Genomic DNA, 27,633 nt, shown 5'->3' on the forward strand with positions numbered 1-27,633 from the left:
AATATAGTATATTAGATTATAGAGAGAGAGAGAGAAATAGCATATACCACTTTTAGCATGAAGATGTGTAACTCACCGACAACGTGCAGCGTGACGAAGAAGGAGCGCACGGGCTGCGTGGACACCTGGCACTCGTACACGCCCGCGTCGCGCTGCTGCGCCCACTTGATCTGCAGCGTCCAGTCGTCCGTCTGCGGCGAGTGCGTGGCCTGGAAGCGCTGGTCCGACGTGTACGTGTAGCCGCCCACCGTGAGGATGTGCAGGTCGCGGTGGCGGATCCAGGACACCTGCAACAGACACGGGCACTGTAGACCGGCACTCGCTATGCACTCTACATTGAGCCTCGCCCTTTGAGGTACTGTTGTGAGTTTGTGTAGAATAAAAAAATAAATTCAGCCGATGAGCGAGGACAACAGCTAGTCAGAAATGAAGGTATGATCAAAGAGAGAGTTACTATCACACAAAGTTTTTGGGGTGCCATAGGCAGTGCCAGACATGACGTACACGCCCTTACCACGCCAAACCTCCTCACTTACATCAGGCGAGCGTAACCGAGCCCATCAATAAAAAATCTACATCGAACACTTTCATATTTTACTTTTGTGAAAACAGGAAAGGTCGTACGTAAATATTTACTTAACGCTATCATATCAAACAAAAGCAAAGCCTGGCAGCTGACAGGCCGGGGAGGGTTGGCGAGGGATGGCAGCGGCTGGCAGGGCCAACAGGGGCTGCGGATAGCTCGCATATTGCAACGCGCTCTGAAATAACATTCCAGCAGCGCACTCGCGAAACTATTCGCATGAAAATATTCCAATCACATGCAGTCGCGCGACTTCACGTAATAAAGCTTATTATTTTTTCAATCGACTTCCAAAGGTTATCAATACAGCGAGATTTTCTGTGAAATATAAACCAATTTTGGTGAATTTTTACATATGAAAGGGTTTAATGTTTTCGGGTATGAATATTCTTCGCTTATTTAATAAAAGCATAGCACGGGGAACCGATGGACGTTGGGATCCCAATGTGCTGGAATGGTGACCATGCACCGCTAAATACAGCGTTGGTCGACCCCCAACGAGGTGGCCAGACGACATCAAACGCTGGAAGCCGCTGGAGACAAGCGGCCCAAGTCCGTGATTTTGAAAGTCTCTACAATATACCTACGTACAGCAGTTGACGTATACTAAAAACGGACAAATTAGTTATATCTGCATATCGTCAGAGAAAAGTACTGAAATCCTTTGTGGAAAGAAAAAAGAAAGAAGGAAATGTTATATTTGCCCACATAATTGCTTAAATTGTGGGGGTATATGCTTTTATAACATGATACCAAAGGTAATAGTATATATATATATATCTACCTTTACCTAAGTTTAAACGATATTTTAAAACACATTTAACCAATCGTAGTTTCCGATGCCGGCTCTTCTCGGTAGAATCTGCCTTTCGAACCGACAGTAGAGTCACTACAAACCGACTGACTTGACGTTTCAAAAGAATCGTTTCTTGAAATAAATGTTTTTTTATATTTTGGTACTCTTTCAAACATGTTTTTACGGGAGTCTTTTTAAAAACCGGACTTATCGTAGGTGGTACATAATATAATAAAATGGTGTACAATTAACTATGAGAAAATATTTTTGACGTTAGTGGCGGGAACTTTTCATAGAACAGCTGTAAATCAGCGCAATAGTAGCATACTGATCATTGACGTTACCAATAAACATTACACAGAAGTTACTCTTTTCGGTAGCTCATTATTGTAGTTGACGTTCAGGAGTGACCTGTAGCTTATATCAACGAAACGATACTTTAATTTACTTTGTTACATGCATTGAATGATTAATATTTCTAAAACGGAGTCCGGGAACGGGTGCGCGGGGTTTTGTGTTGGAACGCCAGTCTGCATGCCAGCGATATTGCTTCCAAACTTTCCGACCACAGCATGTTGTGCTTATCCGTACTGGAGCTGTTAGCCCGATTTGTCACGTGATAATTCGCACAAGCAACGTGCTATGACGACCAAAAACATCTTGAAAGCGTTGTGAGAGACGTCGCGTCTTTAAACATTACATTGTGATTAAAAAAACTCTTGGAAACTGTTGTGCATTTACTTTCAACACCACAAAGAATAACAGAGCATGCAAATACAACAGAGCAAGTTGAAGTACTTGGTGTTAAATCTCTCTATATAGCAACCTCTTCCAGGCAAAGAAAGATGGTAGAAATTACACCATTAGTTTAACTATAAAGTAGATTCATTAAGTAGAAGTTAGTTTATTCATCATGTTACCTAAGTCATATAAAAAAATATAAACCTTTTAGAGCTTTCTCGGGCTACTGTTTTGTACGAAATAGTTTAAATACTTCTTACTTCAAGAGCATATCCAATGACCCAGTTCAGGACACTTAAATATCCCGGATTGGACAGGGTTCCGGTTCATATCACAACGATAAATTCGTTGAGGTCAGTGCGGACTGTAGACGCTATCCGCCAGGGTACAAATTTGACCACTTCACGTAAAATACTACGAGAATAATTTGCCGAATTATGAAGTAAACCCATTATTCATATCAAATATCTACGGCTGTAGTTTAAGTAACCCCGCAGTCAACAGCTAACAGCTTGGCAGAGAAGCGTGCATATATCACTTAAATTGTGTTTAAGAAATTCATACCATCGTGAGTAACAGCCGACAACACACGCTCGAGCTTGCTACTTTATTGCGAGCCCGCTCGCTGCAGCGCGGCGCGGCGAGGGAAAAATCTAGTTAATTCAGTACACTCACACAGACTAAAGGAAATAGGAGTCGTCGTAACGTCGGGAAAAGTCGATTTTAAAACTTGTAATCAGTTCTTAACTCAATCTCTATTGACTTGAATACCAATTAGTGCAATCAAATTATTTAAAAAGCTGTGCACTGATTAATTAAATAAATATTTTCAGTGAACACTTGTAATTAGAATTGCTAAAGACACTATTTATCGAATTTTTGCAACTTGGGTTAGCGTTCACCCTGATTACCGCGGAACATTGATATTTTATCTTTTAAAAAATAGGTAACTAGTGTTAGTTTTGAGTTAAAACACTAAAATTCGAATAAATGTGTGAATCTGAAAAGACGAGCTATGGAGAGAAAATGGCCAGAAAAAAAAATGTTATGCCAGAAAAGGACAACTGGTTCGTTTCAATTTAGTTTAAAGTGCATATTTGAGTACCTACCCACTTCTGCTCTATTCTACTTAATTTAATCATAGTTTTGAATGTTCAAGTTCACGTCCTGTGCGGAAAACCATCACTCAAGGCTAGGTTTTGGCTCATGCATCTGTTGTCGCAAACTCCGTCAATCTTTTTCCTTTTATCTGAGTAGTTTTACAAAATTATGAAATAATAGTATTGGGCCCGATGTTACAGTGAGTCATTCATGACCAACACGGTAATCATTCTAAATAAATATGATAGTCTGCATGTAAAATGTGCCATAAATAGGCACCTATTCTTACAATGATAAACTATGTAATATAACGTATATAACGTATATAACGTATATTACATAGTTTATCATTGTAAGAATACTTATGTGTTATTTCTCAATTGTAATTACTAATACGTAAGCGATAGCTCCGTCATTGACGTGCCCTCCACCTCAGACGTGGATGCCTACAGTTCACGGCTAAAATCGAAACCACAAAGAATTTGTCTCCGAAACGCAAACTTTGTATTCAGAACGTATGACTTACAGAGACGTCAAATTGACCACAAATATACAATCGGTCGCGGGTTCAGCGAGAGGTGGCTATAAATCCACATTATACAGTCTTTGTCGCTTGAAGCCTAAGTAGGAGATTTACTCGCTCGTCATAGAGAAGTTAATTTCGAGTGTGGAAATAGTTGAACATCGGAGTAAAATTGATCTTATCAATTGTTTTAAAGCTCAAATGTGCCTACAATTATTTAGTTCGGGCTTTGAACATAAAGTTTGTGAAAGAACTATTAGGATATGCAATTGTAAAATGAGTGTCATTAACTCCTTTTTTACTATGACGATAGCCACAGATTAATACCCGTAATGGACTCCTCTATTGTGCGAGCATATCTTGTAATAAGGCTATGTAGCACCTGAACTAGCGTCGCTGAGAGCCGCTGGAAACAAGCGGCCCAGGACCGTGGATTTTGGAACTCTCTACAAAAGACCTATGTCCAGCTGTGGACTTCAATCGGTTGAAGTGATGATGATGATGATGATCTGCAGTTATATTTAAGAAATAAAATGACACTTAAAAAACTGTAAGTTATTTTAACCGAGTAATGCTGTGGCAAAGCTGATGGCACTTTTAATACCATCGAAATCCACGATACATGGTAGTTCTAATAAAAAATAAATAAACTATAACTGTCCCAGAACAAAACACTGCAATAATAGTGATAAGGCTTATTCTTATCGGTGCTTATGACCAAAATCGAATCCAAGCTCGGAGAAAAAGTGAAATCGTGCACCCACCTAGTCACCAACTTCTGTCAACGTTGGTAAACGTTTTACAAGCCTTTCGCACAACTGATCGTATATTGGAGAACAATATAACATAATGATTCAAGTGTACAAAACTTTTAGGAGCTTGGAGAGTCTAATTAAAAATGTACTAATGTAAAAGTGGGATTCAAAATTGACAATCGTATTGATAGCCCACTGCTGGGCCCAGGCAGGCTGCTGTTGTTGACTTCATAGCTGCAGTAGAGGGTGGAAGTTCCTAAGTTCAATGACTATCCAAATATTTATAAAATTAGGAATATTGGATCGTTTTCTTTATGTCTACTTATTCAGCTAAGATTATTCCGGTAAATTGTCATATAATACTTTATATGCAATAAAAAATTATATATTTATGTGTTTTCACAACGGGTTATTGAAGTAGGTAAGCCTCGGATTTACTTCAATTATGTTTTTAAAGTGCGTTTTTTTTAAAGGTAATCTACGAATCTAAACAGTAACAAATACGAATTAATAATGTTAATACCTCTTGACGCGGGAAATACAATATGACAAATAGTTTTTACTATTTGTTTGCTGTGAGTGTAAGTTTTGGAATAAACAAAGTTAAACTTGACAGTTAGAATAAACTCGCGTTACATGAATTAAACTTCAAATCTCCGGCATCACGTTTGTAAACTTGAACTGTACGGGTGCCCAAGTCGCAATTCGCAACGCAGATTGTATTTACGGAGCGTGAGTGTGAGTTGCGCGTGACTCGACGTGAGTCGTGACCGGCGACTGCGGGCGCGACCGCAAATTGCGAGCTGGCCGATAAATCAGCGCCAGCCGCCGCAAAGATAGGCCGGCGCCATTAAGGCGCGGTGACCGTTGCCACAATTAACACATTCCTACCAATTCTACTGTTTCCTGCACATAGTTCGGAGACATTCTGGTTTCGTTAGTTACCACCTTACCGACAAGGAAGTGCCCCTTGAGAGTCGTTCAGTATTCCGATACGACGTTGCGTAGACACCAATTAAGGCTATAGCTTTAATATAACAGCAGGTTAGCCCGTCACCATCTTAGGCTGCATCATCACTTTCCAGCAGGTGAGATGGTAGTCAAAGGCTAACTTGTAGTAGAAAAAAAAATAGGCAATTGCTTTCATTGGCTGCTGAAGTGGCAATTTCCAATTACCACTAGGTGAGCAAAAACCAATAGGTGAGTAAAAACCTTGCGCGGGAGTCACAGACATGCCAACATTTATGTCTAACAGTGGACGTCGGGTTGATCTGATGATAAGTTTTTGATACATAAACAGTAATTGAGAGGAACCGAAGTCCTGTTTTAGTTTTCTGCTTCTTGAGTTTCTAAAAAGAATGCCCCGGCTACCGGAATCGTCACTAATCATCGGGTTTGATAAAGGTCAAGCGCTAATCTACTCGTATATATCATCAAATAAAAAGTTCCACTCGAGAATCTACTGGAGTTTTTCTGGTATATAATTAACATTTTAATCAATAGAGTTAGAACAATATTTCCATTTAAATATTTTAACATAGGTAGGTCCGCGTAAATATAGGTCATATATAATACCATATTTTTGAGTTACAAAATGAAATTAAACAATCAAAAATAACTAAATGCAGTGGGTAAATAGTTTTTTTGCACTCCGCGTGTACTGTATGTACACTACAGTCTGCTTTGTGTGCGGCATGGGCGCGAAATTCAATCAAGCTTCAGTAATTTAACAGTTTTTCCATTTCTCACAACGACGTGCCGTTGTTGGAAAACGATTTTTGATTATTGCGTTGTTTTAACAGTTGGCCGTAAATTTCGACATAAAGGAAACGACCAGTATATCCTTGGATCAAACCCAATAATAAGTTGCATTTAGCTATTTTTCCAGACTTTGTGCCGACCTTGTATTCTGGATTGCGTTTCTGGTTAAAGATGTAATAAATTACCATTGCATTACATTATAGATGATGTCTGATTTTTTTTATTATAAGCAACTTAGCAGGGCATGGAAGAAGGAAACTCTTCCTGCTACGTGCCGCTCTGTGTCCATCAAACTGAGACGTAGGTGCTAAGCCACAGGTGATCACACAGGCTCCAACGCCCTTTAGATTGAAACACAGAATTGCAACAGCTTAGAGGCAGAAATAAGCATGTTGGTAATACATAGAGCTCTGCCACAGCAAGCTCTAGTACAACTAAAAAGAAAAAAAAAAGTGTGTATCAGCTCCGACGCACGACTGGAGTTTACTCCTTAACTTAAATGCTTACGATTGTCGAAATATACACAAAAAGAGGTTATTTAGCTGAATTAAGATTAATACCATATGAAAGGGTAAATTAAAAATCCTGTGCAATTTATTCACACACGGCGGAAGTGTAACTTCTTAAAAGTAGCCTACGGGAGATTGAGGTGGATGTAGAGTATCAGAACTATTAGGATAAATGTAATGTTTATTATTTAGTTTCCATGGTAACAAGAATAGGAAAAAAAAAGTATAATGTTTTCTATCTCACTCTGTCCCATATATTTATGTGTTTGTTTCTTTACCTAGATAATATTCGGTTTCCTTGGTAACTCAAATAAGAAAAATAAGTTAATTAAACGAAAGCGACGTTGCATGTTTGCGCATCACAGTTGCCGGGCATGCAACGTCGCAAAGCGAAAACGTAACGAGGTCATTCATCAGTAGATTTTACTCCTCACATTTTTCTCATACCGGTCGCCTTATATATGAAAATCGATTCTTAAGGAGTAAACTCCAAAAATTAAAAGGTAAAAGAATAATTTGGTGAAAATGAAAATCATACTTATCCTTCATCGTGGTGGTATAAAAGTAAAAAGTACTCGTAGATAAGAGTAAAACAAATAACAGCTTATTTTGCAGTCGGGTGCAAGCTGCATGTTCTCAGTGACCATGGGAGAAGCCATTCACGATATTACATTTTGTACGGAAAATAGCATTTTGTATTATCATCCGCCGTATGTTAAGGGATATTCAGCTCTGAGCAAACAAGGTAACGCCACATTTCCGTAATATCAAAAGCCAGGATTTTTCCTAAAAATTTTCGCCTACCTGCAGAGCTGTCTTGTGTTTTATCTAGCAAACAATGAATACGGTTGCGGACTATGGAGCTTTATAAATAGCCACTATACGAAAATCTATTAGAAAAAGTATTTTAATTCCAGTAGTTTAGGAGAATGATGGATTAAATTGCATTGTTTTTCCGTCATAATCTTTCTGTTTTATAAAAGATTATATTTTTTTTTATATTTCAAATGAGAATTCCATCGTTTGAGCATATAAGGGTTCCGCACAGTAATTTTTAGCTATCTATTGCTTTTTTGGGTTTTTTCAAAATCTTTAGATACTTCCAGACGAAATAGTATCTTATGTCCGTCTGTAGCCTACCATTCATTGATATGTAAAATTTCAGGAATGTTGGTTTTGATGGTTAAGTATTGCGAACGGAACAAAACAAGAATATTTCTTTCTTAGCGACGCTTCAAAGGTTTAACTAATTATTTGAAAAAAATTACCTAACAGACACTGAAAGTTGAAAGCACGAGGTAATTGTATTATCTTTTTATTTAGCTTACCCTTAAAGTATACAAGCACTACGTCGGACCATGTCGCTGCGAGTGCACGTATAACCTTGGGTCTCTACTGAAAACCAGTCCTGCAGAATACTACAGCGCTGAGGAGGTGACTCAGTGATCACAACGACGCAACGAAGATTTTAATTTAAGTTAATATCTTTTTATTTTCTTTCTATAATTATTTGTGAGTTGCTGCAGGAACTATTGTGGCCAATAAATAAATAGTGATAAAATAAATAAATATACTACAACAAAACACACATCGCCATCGAGCCCTAGAGTAAGCGGAGCTTGTGTTATGGGTAATAAGATCAATCATATTAGCACCCATAACACACATGAATAGTTTTATTAATAATATACATAAATAATTATATACAAATAAAAAGACACCCAGCCACTGAGAAACATTCATGTTCATCACACAAACCTTTTCCAGTTGTGGGAGTTGAACCCACTCAGAAAGCAGGGTTCCTGGCCACTGCGCCTTACGACAGTCAGAATTTTTTATTTTATTATTACTAACACTTTTAAACTATAATTGAAGAATTGAATGAGGCACGGAACCTTAAAATCCGACATCGAGGAACTAGGTATAACATTGTATTCTCTATCACTGTGTTGTATAGCTCCATTCGCAATCCGCTGTACGGATCGCTTCAAGAAATGTAAACAGCGAGTTCACTTTATATGTAAAGTCCGTGCGAGCAAATAGCTGCCGGCGCCGCGCACATTAGTAACGCCTCTCCGTCCACTGTGGAAAGGTTTCAACGATATGGGCGAGGTTCCCAACCGTAGAGAGTACAGTGGGAGCTAAAACGCTATTACAGCTGTTTGATGGATATAGCTTATGTTACAGATGATGACCAAGTTTAACAGCTGAATCCAGCTGCGCCTTTTAGTGTGCACTGTACTGAGGCAGTTGCTTTGTCACACATTTTTATTTTATTTAATAGTGATGTAAGTTTTACAATTTTACACAAATGAGTGACAATAAGAATTTTTCTGTCTTTTCTTTCTTTATCGGCAATCGTCGGTTCAATCACTGGACGTCCATTGCTGGCTGTAGGTGATATATGTGGCTAGACAGCGAAGCCGCTGATCTCGGACAGGTCTATGTCTGATAGCGAGTACGCTAGGCGAAGTGCACGTGGTACACTAATAGCGTTATTAGGAATGTGACGTAGTTAAGATTCTGACGCAGTTACTTGTATCACATGCTAAGTGCGGTACCCTGTAGCCGCAGTGAGCCAGTAGGCAGACTGGCAGCAGCGCGCCGCCGCGGATAAGTGACGGGTGTCAGTGTCAATGCGAGACACTTTTTCAGCGAGTTTGTTATTGCTTTGGAAAAATTCTGAGCGTTCGCTCAGGATTTTTCCAAAGCAAATAAGAGTGACAGTTTATTGTTTTCTCAAAGGACGGATTTCATCTTTAACCGCGAATAATTTCTAGCTAGGTTCTTGTGTAAATTTTATGGTTATATTCCACAAGGGGAACCTGAATTGTATGGTACACACGTACCTACTAGTCGTATGACACGATTGTGATGGGTTTTGCTTTGCACAGGTGTTACCTCAGGAAAGGTTATTAAATATGTTTTATGGTTGTAGACCAACAGACCAACATACGTCAGGTGACGTTGCGAAAGTTCGTTAATTGCCTGATAACAAAGGAGCGATTTCAATTTCTTTATTTGCAATGATGTGATAGTGCCCAGTGTCGCGTCTGCAATTTGACACGAAAAGCATGTCGTGTCAAATTGCAGCACGCAAAAGCATGACGTAAGTTTCGAATTTAGTGATCATAAATGTAGAAAAGTTTGGAATTTGAACCAATCTTTTCTACTGTTTGTAAGACTATTTTGATCTTTTTCGTTTTCCTGGAGGCTTTATATAATTTACCAATATCAGTAATGAATGGTCAGATCAGTTATTTGATTATATATAGATTGCTGATTTCAAAGATTGATTTTGGCGTATTAAGTTGGAAAGTCAGAGAGGACGTAGTCAGAGTTAGTTAAGGAATAGCAAGTGAAGTGGCAAAAGATAGACATCGAGGTCCAGGGTGCTTGGTTCTGCTGCCCCAAGTGTAAGAGGTACGTAGGAGTCACATGGTCTTGGAATACAAAATAAAACACTGGAACTTTGAAATTGAAATGTAAAAAGCTGTATTTCTGTTAAAATCATGACTCATACCGATGTAGATATCACAAGGTGGTCAAATTCAAAATTTTTGAATTTGTATTTGTTAGTAACAGCTTGAGATCGGAGGCAAAGTCTCGAGCCTCGCACCCCGATATACTTCAGATGGATCTCCTTTGCATGTAACAAGGTCATATTGGTCATTTGTTATATTTCTATCAAAGAGAAAAACTATGCATTATATATTTCTCGTAGAAATCAACCAACGCATTCATTGCAAAAAAACTGTAAGCTGCCAAGTTGGGGTCGCATTTCGATACACGAGTAGCGCGTCGGAGCGTCAGTATCGGCGCGGGTAGGTAATGTAAACAGCGCGATTCACTCTATATGTAAAGCGAAGCGCGAGTCTGTTTGGAGCAAACAGCGATTGGCTGCGACTCGCTATATTCGTAAATAACTGAAGCGTCTCAATTTCAATGTGAAGCGTTTTGAACGAATCTTGCTGTAATAGTATCTACTTGGTAGACATAAATTTACTAGCTATGCTATACGTTTGTATGGCCGGCCGAATTTAGCGATTCCACACACATTTACTAGGCATATGCCAATTTCCAATGGAGAAATTGTTTACTTTAACTCTCACATAAAGGTCAAGTAAGTTCAAGCAGATACAATATCCACTGGAGTCAGAGTTAATCTGTAAAATTTAATGTTTAGAATAGTAGAGTAAAAACAAGATTTATTTTCTTGCGTTGCTGGCTACTGGTTGTTCGAAGCATGGTTCTCGAGCATCACAAAGATCGCCCGATCCGGGAATCGAACCCAAGATATTGCGGTCTGTTCATAAACCAACGAGGTTCAAAGTAAAGTTATTATTTACTTATTGCACGTATTCCGAAGTTTAGCAATCCCTTGAGGAGCTTTGAAATTTTTATTGAAAAAGCAAAACAACAAAAGCTTTGTGATTTCACAATCAAACGTCTGGTTTATCTGGTTTATTAAAAAAAACGTATGCGAATAAATTAATTCCACTTTTTGAATCCAATTGAAAATATCACTAAGAGATTCTACGCGCTATTATTAAACAGTAATTTGTTTTTATAAGGCAATGTATGAATACTAAAACGTAGCCACAGTATATTTCAGAAGGGTACTTATTTAAGGCTCCAAAGGTGTTTGAGAGGGTCTTAGTTCGTAGATAAAGAATCGATGTCTAAAAGTGTTTTGTTAGACTGTTCAATCGACACAAAGCACCTACTTTGCTCGCTTAATAGAGGCCTCACAATGAAACGTGATTGGAGAAAATTTCTATCAATTATTCATTTTCCATGCCTACTAGTCGCTAGACTCTGTTATATTGATTTTATAGATGTTTTCTGAGATAATTTGAGTAGATTTGGCTCATTTTATTTTATTATAGCTCACAATGGTGAAAATTATATTACACACATTGCGGATTATTTATTATTTTCTATCTATTGAAATTATGTCGTATCTATTGCATGATCTCGTGAAGTCAAAATTGGCCAAGTGGTTCTCATGTCATTAAAAATGCGCACGCATTTCAAAAGTACGATGAAGCTAGACTAGTCTCATGCATTAAGATAGTAGCCGTAGAAAAACAACTTATCGAGTGAACCCCACGACACAAATTAATCCGGATTCCAAGCAAGCGATGCTCAGTGTTTAAAAAGTGCCACCCATTGTCAATGGACTGGAAAACACCTAAAATATTTTAATGACTGCGCCGGTTGATTTCTACGAACTATTCCAATAATCAGTAGTAACAAACTATTGCAGAGCAATTTAGGAATGCCTTAGTGGGGATGCATTCGCGCTGGCGGCGAACACAACTCCGAGCCGGCTCAAGAAATAGTTTCTCAACTAACACCAATTACCAATTCCCGATCGATGTTGGCTGAATATCTTAGTGTTCCATTATAACCAATTATTCTTACACCTAAGGCGCTGCCCAATTTTTGACTTTGTTTTTACCGTATAAAGTATACCGTATGCCGTATAAAGTCGCTTATTTATTTGGACTTTATATGGACTCTGACTCGACTTATTGATCATTGTCTCAAATACGTCCATTATGCGTCTCCGCAACCATACAGTCATATTGCATAATCTCTTGGGGTTGTTCTACGAAAGCGACTATACTACGAATTGAGAAGGCCCAGAGAGCTGTTTTAAAGGTTATGCTCAAAAGACCAATTCTTTTTCCGACTGCTGGATTATATTCGCGTTGCCAATTATTAATTTTACATACAATTCTACCTATATATGCCTTTAGTTCACAGCGCTCAGCGCTCATACGGTGTTTGGTGCGGAGCACACATACATTTGATGATAATGATGTCCTGTCCATGACGTATCCGTCAACGACGGCACCTTGGCTTTATCGTCTGGAGTTTGCACAGATAGTCATATTTAGCGTAGCCAGATTTAGTTTTAAAGATTCGATTTCACAACCCGCAGTAAAGTTGACCGCTGTTATTATTTCTTGGGGATGTCACTAAAGAAGTTCAAAGTTTGTATTAAGCGAAAGCTTATAGAAAAGTCCTATTATAGTATAAAGGATTATGTAAACGATAAAAAAGCTTGGGTGTAAACCAGGTTGCTTCTTAAATATTTTCTAATGACAATGTGAGATGGTGATAACAAAAAGAACACCCGGCTAAGTTTGTTGTGGGCTCCTTCTTAGACCAGGGCGTGATTGGAACCCTCGTAGCTTTAGTTTAAAGTTTACGATTGTAGTTATCGCCATCACTACTCACTGCTATGTACACATTTTGTATATAATAACGCATAAAAAGTGCCATCTATGTGCCTATTTGAATAAAGAAATATTTGACTTTGACTTTGACTTTATAGTAATACCCATATCAAAAGGTACGCTTACTTTGTGGTTAGGTGGCGATCTGTGTATTGTTGTAGTATATCTATTTATTTATCATGGTTTTCCATCATCAAGCGGATACCTGTCTTAAATAAAAACCCTTTAAAGATGTATATATACCCTTTGTAATACACCATCGCTTTAATTACTTAAATGGGTAAAATAAATACGCTTATTCGACAGAGTGACGTACCGATCTCCAACGATGGACTTTAAACATGAATTCTGTGTCACATTATTTCAGTCCTGGCATACCTTTACCAGTATCATTGTTTATCATGAAAACAACATTCCGTGAGGAATTCATTGTTATTGAATCCGCAAACTATGCATATTGGGCCAATTCAGCATTGTTATTACCAATGCCTACAAACTAATATTAATTCAAAAGCCAATTCTAGAAATAGTTGTGGAAGCGGCGTCAAATCGCGCCATTCCCAACTTCGCGAACAATAGCGACTTCGCCTACGACCTCAAGTATTCCGATGTTGTAAATTTTCATTACACTTACATGCCTCCCGCTCCGGCGTCATAACCGAGACCCGACACAACTATCTTCTTGGAATTTCTCACCAGTGATTATGTCAACCTCCTTCCCGGTATTTATTTTATTTATCCTTTTTGCTTAGTTAGCAGAAAGGATAAATACAGGTTTATTGGTTTATTATTCTTACTAATACAATCAATACGACGACCTTTTTTGACGACCTCCCTGTCGCAACGCTGAATGCTGTGAATTTAAGAAGGAGGTCCCGTGTTCGATTCCCGTCAGAGGCAATTAAGGAATTCAAAATCCCGAATTTTCTCTGGTCAGGTGTGGTGGGAGGCTCTGGCCGTAGCTAGGTACCACCCTACCGACAAAGACGTGCCGCTAAGCGATTTAGTGTTCCGTCGTGAGGTGCCGTGAAAACCGATTAGGGGTATGACTACCATACTCCCTAACAGGTTAGCCCGCTCCATCTTAGACTGCACCATCACTTACCACCTGGTGAGATTGCAGACAAGGACTAACTTGTAGAGGAATAAAAAAATACTTGCTGCTTAATATTATAAATGCGAAAGTGTGTTTGTTTGTTTATTTGTTTGTAAGTCCTTCCTTCACACCCTAACTCAGCCAAGTGTCCGTCAGTACGGACAGTAACATAGGCTACTTTTAACTACATAGGGAAACCAACGTTCCAAAAAGATTTGTAACCGTAATAGACGCGGTCGAGAAGGGGGCAACCGCTTGTAATATTACAAATTGCGAAAGTGGCGACTGAGCCATCAAACCTTTTTTTAACTTCATGATGCTTAATTTAATTTTACTTCGGGAAACTTGACGCTGAGGATTAACTATTTTAAGTGTCCCTACTAGATCGGACTTAGAATCCTCTAGTTCAAGACCAGACCCATTGCCTGACTTTCTTGTTGCGTCAGATAACTCGTCAAAATACTTTTTAGTTTTGCTCCATTGAAATTCACCTTTTAAATCTTCGAAAGTTAGAATAGAGACTACCTCTCGAAATCGATGGAAATTCGAAAGTCCGAGAAGATTGCATTGTTACCGCCCTCCCCCTCCGCCCGGTTCCCCGGGCGAAGCAGTCTGCAGCTCCAACAATTCTAATGCTAATGAGGTTTTTTAATTGGAAAACTACAGGTCATTGCTCTGCGGAGTTCGCGCACGAAGGAAATGCGACAAATGTAGCATTAGTGCTGGTTGTAAAGGTTTCGGGCAATAAAGACGTCTTACATTTTATGTTTTACTACTTTCGGTCTGCGGAATTCATGGTGCATTATAATTCTAATCTGTTGAAATAACGCAATACAAAAAAAAAACTATTTTGATACTTTGACGGTGGTTATTACTTAGAAAAGGTAGTGGTTAGAACTTCGACTTTACTTTTGGGGACCCAGTTCGAATCCCAGCATCCCTCCAACTTTTTTAAGCGATGTGCGTTTCGTGGAATCAAAATAAAATGGAAACTTGGTGAAGGAAAATATCGTCAGGAAAGCATTCCTGAGAGTTCTCCAATGTTCTCAAAGGCATGTGGAGTCCGCCACCCCCTCATTGTGGGAACAGAACCGAGCCCTGTATTAGGTTGATATAATGATGATGATGAATGCTTCGTTTGGCTTTTGAGTGATGAGTGATGATGTATGAATGTGAATGTGTATTTGTTGGCCAACAAATCTACTATTCTAACTACAAATTCACTGAAAAACCTAGTGTTCATTTATTGTTTTGCACACTCAGAGATATGAATAGATGGAATGGTGCCTGTCTTGCCTTGCAGCCTGGCGATGCAAATAAATAAAGTGTGCAAAGTAATTGTGTCGTAAAAAAGCATAGATATCAGGCACAATATGCAGACATACAGATTCTGATAGGATCGAATTAGATGTTCTCCCTTGGATCATACTGGGTATGTGTATATGTAAGGACATCACGCTTTTAGTTTACTTAGTGTATCATGTGTTAGTTATACTCGTATGTTATGTTTATGTGCACTTAGTTATGTTTATGTTTTAATACTATTAAGATTCAGATCGGCTTAGCATTAACAGATTGCTATTGACAGCACAGATACATCGGTAGCTGATGAACCTTCAGGTTAGACATAGGCTATATATCTCCCATTAAAATAAAAGTACGTTGGGAGGCCAACTTTGTAAGAGAGGCAAGGAGAGCCGAAAAAAACACAGTCGGGCAAGATATTGCTACTTTAGCAATTGTGAAGTAATTTTCATAAAAAAAGTCCGAGATGAAGAAATTAATACAGTACGAATAATATTCATTTGACAAAACTGGTACCAAAGGTACGGAATTGCATGAACATGCCCTTAAAATTTGGAAAATAAAATAATGAAAACTAGCGTCTGAATATGAAGTGACGGGTTTAATCTCATGATAAAGCAGACCGCGGGAGCGGGACGGCATTATATGTATATTGCGGTCATGAACGAACGAGCGTAAAACATCTTTATGACAACTATAATTTTTTAAGTTGATCATTATAGGCATAAGCTACTTTTATGTTGGATGTCTGCGCTTCTCTTCGCCTTTAGTAAACAGTTCTAGTTTCTGACACTAGTCTAGTTTTGACAGCCACAAGACTTTTCCCAGGCGCAAATGGCGCCCACTTCCAGACCAGACAAAGTCGGAGAAAATATACTAATTAATAATTCACAAACTGCCCCTATCGGGTATAGGTAATTCGTGAAATATAAATTTCTGAATTTTCTTTGATCTGGTCCGGTGGGAGGCTCCAGCCGGGGCTAGTTAAAGACGTGCCGCCAAGTAGTTTAGTGTTCTGACTATGGGTTAAATATGACTGGCGTTGGGTAGCAAAGACCTTTACCACCTTAGACTGTACATTCACATGAGGTGAGGCAAAATAGTCAAGGAAAAAAAACCATTAATACACGACCAGTTAGTTAATTTGAATGGTTTATAAGACTCAATGGCAAATTATTTTAATCAATGATCATTTTCCTTGCGTCTACTAAACTAAATCTAAGTGAGATATTTATGATTCGCCCTTCATCAAATTACAGCCTAGAGACTGAAAGCCTTTAATAGTCACTCAAGTTTCTGTACAAGGCTGTAGTGTACGCGTCAAGCACCCGTATTTATGCCAAACTCCTACCTGAAAATAACAGACTACTACTACAAAATTTATATTTCAAATTGGTAAAATCTCTATCTAATTTGCTCTATGTTGTATGTATTCATTCGTGTTTATTATGTTGATAGATAATAACTGAAGTACTAAATTTTATTGGATTTTGTTTTGCTAGCTGTTGTCCGCGTTTATTACGATTTTTTACAAATCTGGTGGGAACCGTTTTTTCAGAATAAAAATTAGCTATATTACATTCCGTCCTTTCAACTAACTTGCCAAAATGAAAATCAAGGATTGATTAGTTGAGGCGTGAAGGAAGTAGGAACAAATAAACAAACGAACACACTTTCGCACTTATGTTATAAGTAAGGATTTATGATATAGAGTTATTAAAAATAACTTTAATTTAGAGGAATCTTATCTTAACCGAACCTCGAGACTACAATATGCCATTTAGAATTCTTATTCGCTGGAATTTCTGCTTCAAGTTTTCCGCGATAAGAAGTAGCAAAGAATAACCCATGCAACGTATCGAGTGAATTTATTTTTCACGGCTGATTGGCGTAGTCGGCAGCTTTCGGAGTCCAAGGCTGTGGGTTCGATTCGCGCAACTGGAAAATGTTTGTATGATGAACGTGAGCGTTTGTCAGTATGTATATTATTTTAAAAATATTCATCAATCATACTAGTACCCATAACACAAGCTACGCTTACTTTGGGGCTAGATGGCGATGGTGTAAATTGTCGTAATATTTTTATTTATTTCATTCAAGACTAATGACAATGTGGACTTCTACAAAACAGAATGATTCTGTTTTAATTAAAATAAAACTGATAATCTGAAAAGTTTATTGAGTTCTCAGCTCGGCGCAGGCTTCGTAGAGCTCTCGACAATTCTCTAAGTGGATAACAGCTCTTCATCTGTTTCTGTTGAAGAGGCAGTTTATTACTTTACTGTAACCTTGGAGGCTTAACTGTACTAACGCATTCCACGTGTATAACGACGCTATTTTGGTTTTTGTTCTCAATTTAAAAGTGGTTTTTAAAAAATTAATTAACTTTGAACCTGGAATATCTCGTTAAATTGTCATAATGGTACTTTCAGTAAAATAAAAAGCAAAAAGCCTGAGACTATTGCTTTAAGGTTTTCTGTTTTAGTTTAAAGTGACATCGTAAGTAACAAAAACAATACCAGTCAAGTTTGTTGCGCGCCTCAGTTTTAACAAATGTAGTTATCAACATCACTTCCCAATAATGCAAGAAATTATGTATGAACTCTCCACAAGAGGCTGTGGTTGGCACATTTGAATAAAGAAGTCTCGTTTTTGAGTTCGCCAGCGTACAGGCATGTCGTCAAACATTATCATTTCAGTTTCAGAAGTTTATATTGAAGACTTAACTTTTCATTTGATATTAAGTAAAGTTGATTTAAGTAGACGGTCTTTTACGAGTGTACCGTCGCTCTGCACAATTTAGCTTGTAAATGGAATATTTTAAGATAAGGCTTTACGGCAGCGCTCGCCTCGTGAACTTGGGGCTCGGGCGGCATTACTGGGTTTATGGCGGGCAACGCAGGCGAGCACCCCTGGAGGATCTACAGCAGTATTTAAATAAATAACTAAACAATTTATTACAATGCTATAAGGCGTATAGACTTGTAGCGCGGTGGGTATAACATCCAGATACCACCCACCAACTGAGTTGCCAAAATGTTTAAATGAGTTGATCATTTGGGCAGGGTGAATGAATATAGTTTTATTGTACACAACAAAAAGTACATAAAAAAGAAAAGTATAATAAAACAACGTTTATAATTTGGCAGCCTTATCGCTATATCGATTTCTTCCTGGCAACAAATGGCGTAGAAAACAAGTACAAAAAATATTTAGGTGTTGCATATATACATATACCCAACAAAAATATTTCATTACTTAAATAAATATATATAAAACAATACTTGTAACTAAATACAAATAAATAAATAAGTAACTACCATATTGGTAGTAACATAAATATAAATAATATAATGTATAAAATTGATATTTACTTAAAAATCTATACTTATACTCGTAATAAAACTGTAACTGGAAGATTTCTGTACATTTAATATAATTAGAAAATTTTGACCGAGGGATGCTTTATAATCGATACTGAGTCCAAAACAGATTTTTATTTGATTATTGTCTGTCTGTCTGTCTGTCCGGGCATCACGTGAAAACTATTGAATGGATTTAAATAAAATTTGGTATGGTGATAGCTGATATTCCCGGTAATATAGGATACTATAACAACACTAGTATAACATATAGGATACTATTTATCCCGATAAACAATAAGTTTCCTTCGAGAAATAGGAAGAATTTTTTTTATCAATTATACTTTATAGCTCTGTTAAATTTGAACCGATTTTAATAATTCTTTTTTTATTCGAAACTGCATACTATCAAGCATGTATTATGACTCGTGCGGAAGGTTTGAGTGTATTTTATTAAGGTTTTCTGTCAAATGTCTGAAATATAACGATGTTCGTTAGAGATGTCACACCGATTTGAAGCTTGACTGTCGTACGCCGCAAAAATGATTGATAAAACATAACAATAATGTACTACATGTTTATAGTAATCATTATTACCTACAAAAAAGTCCGGGAGGCTATATGTCTAGCTGTTTAGTCACAATAACCACTTTTTGTTATAATTTGTCAAGTCAAGTACAGTCTAAAGATGGTGACATTCCTATCATAATATTAGTCCTTATATAAATAAATATATAAAATTGATTATGTACCTGCAAATTCCTCTTTAAATTATTCAAACTGAATTGAATATCGTTCAAAAGTTACGATGGGTATAGAAATGCTAAAAGCAAGAAAAATGCAGAGGGCCGCCTGACCGCGTATTATATGGTTTGGAAATAAAACTGGACCCGTTAGGTTTGTTTGTGGGTCGGTAAACCCACAAACAAACAGCCTTATTCGGAGCTACAGCGTGCGTTGAACATTTCTTGTTTGAAGAGGCTCAATGGTTTGGTAAAAGTGTAACAAATTGTATAATTCTGTGAGATCTAAGATAAAGAGAGAGAATTCGCCGCTGATACCGTCGACGTTACACGGAAACGTATCATACTCGCTGCTGATGAACAAGGCGGGTGGGAGGTAACTAATTAGAATGTTAATCGAGCATCCCGGGCGTGTCCCGGTCGCGTCCCGCCCGCCCCGCAGCACTGTCTCGGCCGTCCCGTGTTGTTTTATGGCGCCAGTGTTTTGTTTCGGCGTAATGAGGTGGGAACAAAGAGTTATTAGCTGGACACCGTGTTCTGGTTTAGAATTCTAAAAACTTCTGTGGAAACTCTTTTACTTTCCGTTATATAAAGTAGCTTAAGTGAGTCTGCAAGATGCAAGCTTTAGATATACATCTCGCTTTAAGAAGAATTAACATACATAATTATATCAAGTCAACAAACGAAGATACAATTTTGTAAAAGTTGCACAGAAGGCACGCTTGTGCCTGCACGCTTACTCCGTAGGGGGTAATTATAATATGCTATGACGTAACGCGGCTAGGTGCAGGCCGCGGTGGAACCGTTTGCTCCCGCGTGCACTTCCCCGCGGCTCAAAGAAACTCATTAATCCTCGCCAAGCGCGTAGATTCCAATCTCGACTGGTTTTTGCGATGCCGGCACCAGTCGGTTAGGCCTCCTGTCCACTGGAGCGGTGCGAGGTCGTGAAGGTTTCTAGGATTGAGGTATGATGGGGGATGGGCCCAGTGGCATTACCAGTCATCATAAAAATTAAAGAGACCACTCTTTAATTTTTATGATGCCTGGTACTTTATGTCATAACCAGCCGCGTTCCAAAGATGAAAAATATGCAATATTAACAAACAATTTATTAGAATGGGAGCATCAAACAGAGTTCTACAGATCCATTAGTATGTCTTTTATGGGCTTAGTATGAGAAATACACAAGTCTGGCGTAGGTTTCGGTGAAATAAAGAGCTGTATTTTCTTTAAAAATTCAAATAAGTTTACCTTTTGTTTCCTTAATTATTTTTTTGATTTCGCCACATAAACAATTTGCACACTATTTGAGCTCATATTTAACAATATTTACTTTAATTTATAATAAAACAAACGAGAGATTATATAAGAGATATTTATTGTAACGCAAGCCCGGCTTTTCGGCTTGTTTGGCCAGCCACTGAGTAAAGTAGTAGAACATAATTTTGGATTTTTTTATTGAGAGCGATAGGAAAAATTCAATGTGTGTTAGCTTGAAACTTTCCATTATTATATAGAACTTGCTTAGCCGTGTTTATACAGGTGCTACAAGAAACACATCAGTTTACACAACAAAGTAAAGATTAATTCAAGTTCTAATGTGAAATTTGAATCAAATTCAAAAATTCCTTTTTCATGTATCACTACGTTCGTTAACTTAAAACTTATCCTAACTTAAAGGGTTCCCAACGCGCCCTTGTGTAAGAAGAGCCCACAACAAACTTAGCTTTTTCGTTATTATCTTCAATTAATACGAGATTATTATGAAGGTAGAGCAATTCACACCCAAGATTTTTGATCGTTTATGTAATCAAACATTTGAATTTTGAATCCATAATAGTATTATAGGTTTTTCCTATGAGCTCACGCTTTATATCAATTTTGAAGTTATTGCGAGACATCTCACAGATTTCACTCGGTAATACGCTATAAACTAAAAATTTCCCTTGAATGAGTTACCAAATTTACGTAGCCTAGTAAACCGCACATCGCAACGCTTCCGCCCGCAGCGCTACTGGACTGGCGCCCCGGCCGCAGGTGAGAGCGCGACACGTGACCTACATCCCGCCCGGACAGGGGAGAACCCTTTCAGTTAAGGGAAATTGTGTAATGGCCCTTTATTACGCTGTTAACACTTTTTTAAATTCCGTTTTGTTATCGCCAACGATCTACCGGCGTATCTATAAATACATTCGAATTACATTTGCCGCTAAGCGGCTTTTATTTTACCGTTCTCATAAAGTTCAAGTACTATATTGCTGTTAGCTGTACTCCGTACGGATATAACCGCGTCGTCCGCCCACTGAGTGATAATATTAAACATAAATTCGTTTATATCGAGTCAGTGACGTAATATAGGTCGGCATATCTAGTAGACATTATAGAGACTTTGGAAATGTCAAGTTAAGATGCTTCTATTGAACTTGCCATGTTATTCAGTATGCAGGCTAAACGTTGGAATTTAGTTTTAATCCTTGATCTGAATTTCTAATTAAATAATACAAACATATAAACGAATATAGACGATATCTATTAATTATGAAAATTAAGCTTAATTTGCTATACTCCGCGAAAAGCAGGAGAATCTGCATGGTGCAATTTTTAATATCTTCAATTCTTACACTCTACACCAAACAGATCTTCGGCAATGTACCTTCTACGCACGTTTACGAAATTATAATTTACTCCATACAGATTCTCCTGCTTTGCGCGGAGTTTAGCAAATGGAGTATATAAAAAAAAGCTTTATTTTCATACTATATCATGGATTTCCGCAAATCCTTCTATCCGATATCTATTAAAGCAACATACAATCTTTTTTTTGATAGAACTAAGTAAATATAAAGTAAAAACAATAATGACAAGTCTTGTTCTATAAGTAAAATAAAGCAATTTATCAACTGAAGTCAAATTGATTACCCTGCTTTATATGTCCGTGGTCATCGACCCTGGCTTGCGGTTAACCGGCCGCCTGTTTTATAATAAAATAGTAACCGCTGCAGCTGTAGCACTCTCGGAGCATCACCGTAACCGCATCACTACGCCGTAGCACTCTACGACCACATTAATATCGTCAACAATTATTTCAAAATTTTATAAAATTATATTATAAAACTGCCTCGTAGGTTTTATGATAAACTTTAATAATAAAAGTGATATGAGGTTATGGTGGTAGATTCGATTGCTGTTACGCTTTCTGATTTGTCAACTAATTAGTACTGCTATTAATAAATCTATAGAAGGTACGTTACATATTATGAATATTCGTTAAAATATTTTAATCAGTACCAGCCCGGAGCCAGAAGATTGGCGGTGGCCAAATGAAAGTTTCTTCTGGAAATTTCCTCGAGTTCTTTGAATTAAGCTCTGTGGTTCTTAAGTTGCGGGTCGCGGGGGGGACTTGGTCAATTGGAATTAATAATTGGAATTAATAATTTCTAAACTTCTCTAGTCTGATTTTCCCGGCCACCAACAGAGTCCCGTGCGGTCAAGTTTTTTTTCGTTAGTTCAAACCGTTCAAACCTAACCTAACAGATTATCCTGCTATCATTGTATCACCAATTAACATCTCATAAGATTGCTCTCAAGGGTTGCGCTTTTTTTAAAGTAGTAAGTTATTACTAATACAAATAGCGTTTTAGTCTAAGCTCTAATTCTAACAGCATACCTTGTCAAAGGAGGCATGTGCCTGGCTGTGGTGTGTATGAGACATTTCCTCTTATCCTAATAAAAAGTCCATCGCTTTTTATTTTTGCCTGTTGCCTGATTATTGTGTGTTGAAACTAATATCAACACATTGCTATATCTTTCTTTTTTAGTTGAAAATGGAATAGAGAGTATGTTATCAGGACGGTGTGAAATAAAGCGCACAGGAACTAACTCACATCCGGTAACTAACTAACTCACATTTAGCAATTTAGTTTGCATGCGAGATGCAGTCGAGTTTGAAATTTGTTAAATAATTCTTGTTCTAATGCTCATATGCTCACATGTGCTTCCTAACGGCCACGGCTTTTGACGCCGCGTCGAGCGGCACGCCTGTAGTGCGAGTCGTGGCCCTTCTCCGTACGCTGGGTAAACCTGTTTGATTATTTGGCGCACCCCACTAATCATAGAGCCATACATATGCTATATGTTAGGGTTTACTTGTATTTACCTAAAGCATTCTATTTTATAAAAATAATCTGAAGTTACAGTTGCCATACAAAATCGCCAAGTATGATGTTTTTTTTATAATTGTTCGGTTGCTACTTTGGGTTTTCTAAAAGTTAAGTTTATCAAATCGGTTGAGTTTTTGTTAAAGCGTCAATTTTAGGGGAAATTAGAAGAACTGATTTGATTTGAATTTGTGTATATTTAAAAATTATCATTTAACTCTATTTAATTTTAATGGTAGTTCAAGTAGTATTTTACTTAGGCTTGGCTGCAAATTCAAATTCAAATTCAAAATTTCTTTATTCATGTAGACTAGAGGTGATCAAAATTGAAGTTAGGTTTCAGGCTGAGCAATTGTGAGAACTCCTAAGTTGATATAATGGCGAATCTAAACGAAATAACGTAGCGTGAACTGACGTCATCAATATACTCACTAGTTACAAGTAGTGATAATGGCGTTTGGAAATCCTTATAAATCATGTCAACTTGGTCCAGCAGTGGCCGTTATCTTTGACATATCACAGGCACTTATGAAGCGTTCATTCATATATGTTTACATAATTGTAAGGGGATGGTAATAACTTCGTTCGCCAACTTAAATCTAAAGCTACGAGGGTTCCAAACGCGCCCTGGTCTTAGAAGAGCCCACAACAAACTTAGCCGGGTAAATTTTTTTTTTGTTATCACCATCTTCCAGTAAATTTAAATTAAGCTATGAAGCTGGAGCAATTCACACCCAACCTTTTTTTATCGTTTAAATAATCTAAATAATCCTTCATATTATAATAGGACTGCAATTACGCCAGATGGTTATTTATAATTGCAATTACGCCAGATGGTTATTTATGGTATAGCTGCTATTTAATAGTTTACTTCTTCTGGAATGATTTTGTAAGAAAGACAGAAATAAATTACCATTATTTATGTTTAGTATTATTAAAAGTGGTTTTTATCTGACTCGCCATTCTACTAGGGTATACCGCTCAAGTGTGACGGCCGTGGCTGCGCAGTTGCACACGTGCAAAAGTTTTAATTAAAACTGAAAGTTGTCCCGCCACAGTCTGACAGATCAAACAACATAAATTAAACTATAATTAGCGCTAAAACAAGCGAGCGCACATGATGTCCGCTAACCGCTCGACACACTGTGCCGTCGGAACGCTTATAACAAGCTGCACTGTTCAAACAACTCTTTGCATAAGGCTACTTTTCTATATTAGCATAAGAAGTTTATTGCATTAAACTAGAATCTGTTTTTTAATCTTTTTCTTGTATCATTACAAGTAAACCGTTGAGTGCAATCTCACCTGGTGGTAAGTTTGTATGCATCCTACGATGGTGACGGTCTAATCAGTCACTGGGGTTCCATATGATTACCTAAATCATATGAACCCCATTACCCCCAGTCAGTTTCGACGCGGAATTTTACTGAATATACTAGATCATCGCTTGGCAGAACGCCTATGCCGGTAGAGTGGTAATTAGGCACGGCCGAAGCCTCCCACCAGAAAAAAACTAGTCCCATCTTTTCTGCCATGACGTCAATGCTAACGCTACAAAGAAATATTAACCAATAGCTATATTCTTCGAGCAATGTTGGGAGACCATCCGAGTCGTCTAGCAGAGTAGTTGGCAATTCTGCTGGCAATCCGATGTTTTGTTAAAAAAAACCTTCATCTCACAATTGTCAAATCATGTCATCATGATCATTCAAGTTTTTAAAAGGTATTAAATTATTACAACATGGCTACGTAGGTATTACATCTATGAGCGAGGCTGGGGCTCTGTGGCAGAATTAAAAATTATAATTAAAATGTTCTTGTTAAGAAAAACTCCGCGAACACTAATGAGGTTCATCTTAGCTGGAGTTTCTTTACTTCGCACATTTTTAATTTTTTTTGCGAGCTTTCACAAGTTTCTTGCTTATATTCTTATATTTTTTAGTAAGCAAAATTATTCTTGGTTTTGCAGTACTACGCAGATTTGTAACGTAGACTGGAAATTCCAGTAGTAAACTTATCAAGCAGCTCATGTTAATACTTGTACACATCATAAGCCCAATTAATGTAATCCTACATGAATACAGTTTTCATATAGGAGAGCTGGATCTTAGACCCATCACGCTGCTCCATTTTGAGTCGGCATGAAGAAGAAGAAGAAGGAATACTTTATTGCACACAAAAATCAAAATATACATAAAATAAAGAATAAAAAAAAGAACAAAAATTTTAGGCATGTATAGGCGGTCTTATTGCTGCAAGTAATCTCTTACAGGCAACCTCTGGCAAAAGTAAAAGCTCCAAGAAAGCGGGATAGTGTAATTTTACATACATATATATTCGAAAATACATAGATATGCTTAGTTATCAAACGATATCTTTTAGGCAACGATTTTTTTGCGTTTCTGTATGATATTAATATTTAAGGTCTCGATATATAATGCTTAGATTTTGAGTTTATATACTCAAGCCTAGTTGGTTAAAAGACCGTCGTTGGTGGAGCCGTCGAGTTGGTTAAATGACTTACATATTGAACTTTGGCTCGAAAACGAGTTCGATTCAAACCAAAAATTTGGAATGCAAAAGTGTTAGATATTTGGTTCTTAGTTGAGAGGTTCTCAAAACCGAAATCAACGTGATCCATTCCCTTGCATTGCGTAAAGCCATCGATTCCAATAATTACCATTAATATATGACAATAGTTATTAACAGAGTGGTCTCTTATATAAAAATCTCTGTTTTAAGACTCGTAGAGTGCAATTCTGTTTCTCATTTTCATTTTTATTTTTTATTTTTAAGCTTTATATGTACATACATTAGAACCACTGACCTCTATTGTGCATAATAGAGGTCAATGATTAGAAACTATTATATAAATATAGAAATATCTATATAGAAAATGTTTAATGTAACTTCTGTCAATATGCGGGCGAGTGTGTCACCGGACATATGCGTGTAGGAAGCTACCCGCTCGGCTACGAGCTACGAGCTCAGTTCGTGACGTTACAGGCGGTTCAACGACCGGCGGAGATGACCTACGTCTTTATGTGCGGTTGTCACCTTTATGTGTCTTTACCGGAGTGAGTTTTCTCCTGTAGAGCGGCAATTTAGGTGCACAAATATCGTTAGAAGAAAAAAGGTTACCATCATCCTCAGTTCATAAATATCCCACTGCTGGACTTAGGCTTACTTTGGCATAGGAGAGATAATAAAATAGCTTAACACTCCACGGCATATTAAACGTTGAAATGTTTTTCCATTTTAAACATTCACATGGGTATGTACGCTTACGACCTAGCATGCAAATGCAAATAAATGCATTTTTTTAACAAAATATATTACCTGAGTACAACTAGACCTAACACAGAAAGCATGATTTGGGTTTTCTCTTTCTTATAGCTCAGGCATATCAACTTAGTTACTTAAGAACTATAAGTACAAAGTTAAAGTCAAATATTTCTTGATTCAAATAGGCACATACGAGTAGATGGCACTTTTGAGGCGTACATTTCATGTTAAATATGACATAGAAATGAGTTAATGGCTATAACTAAATTCGTCAACTTAAAACTAAAGCTACGTGGGTTTCAAATACTATTAGCCAAATATATATAGGACTTTTCTATAGGCTTACGTATAATACAATCTTTGAACTTTTTAAGAGACATCTCCAAGATATCAACTGGTAGTTTATTGTAAAATTGAAAAAAAAGTATTTTAAATTAATTACTTATTATATGTAGTGTAGTATATTGCACTGCAAGTTTACTTTTGCTTCTTATGTTCAAACACACAAGAGACTACACCATTCATTGGAAATTAGCAATCATTTGTTTTATAAATCCTAGAGCTAGAAGTAGTCAACGAGCCTATTTTTAATGATGTTTTGACTGAATGGGCCACTAGTGTAACATTTGCATATCCCTGAGGCCTCGAGGTTTGGCGGAAAAACAACA

General features: G+C 37.5%; 1 protein-coding gene across 1 annotated transcript in view; it reads right to left on the minus strand.

Annotated features, from left to right (window-relative positions):
- Positions 1 to 27,633, minus strand: part of LOC120627917 (zwei Ig domain protein zig-8-like) — a 456,100-nt gene that overhangs the window by 59,634 nt on the left and 368,833 nt on the right. Inside the window, exon 3 of the mRNA XM_039896047.1 lies at positions 77 to 287. Within this exon, the coding sequence (XP_039751981.1) occupies positions 77 to 287 (211 nt within the window). The remainder of the gene's footprint in view (positions 1 to 76; positions 288 to 27,633) is intronic.

This window comes from Pararge aegeria, chromosome 2, assembly GCF_905163445.1.
Source record: "Pararge aegeria chromosome 2, ilParAegt1.1, whole genome shotgun sequence".
Lineage (NCBI taxonomy): Eukaryota > Metazoa > Arthropoda > Insecta > Lepidoptera > Nymphalidae > Pararge > Pararge aegeria.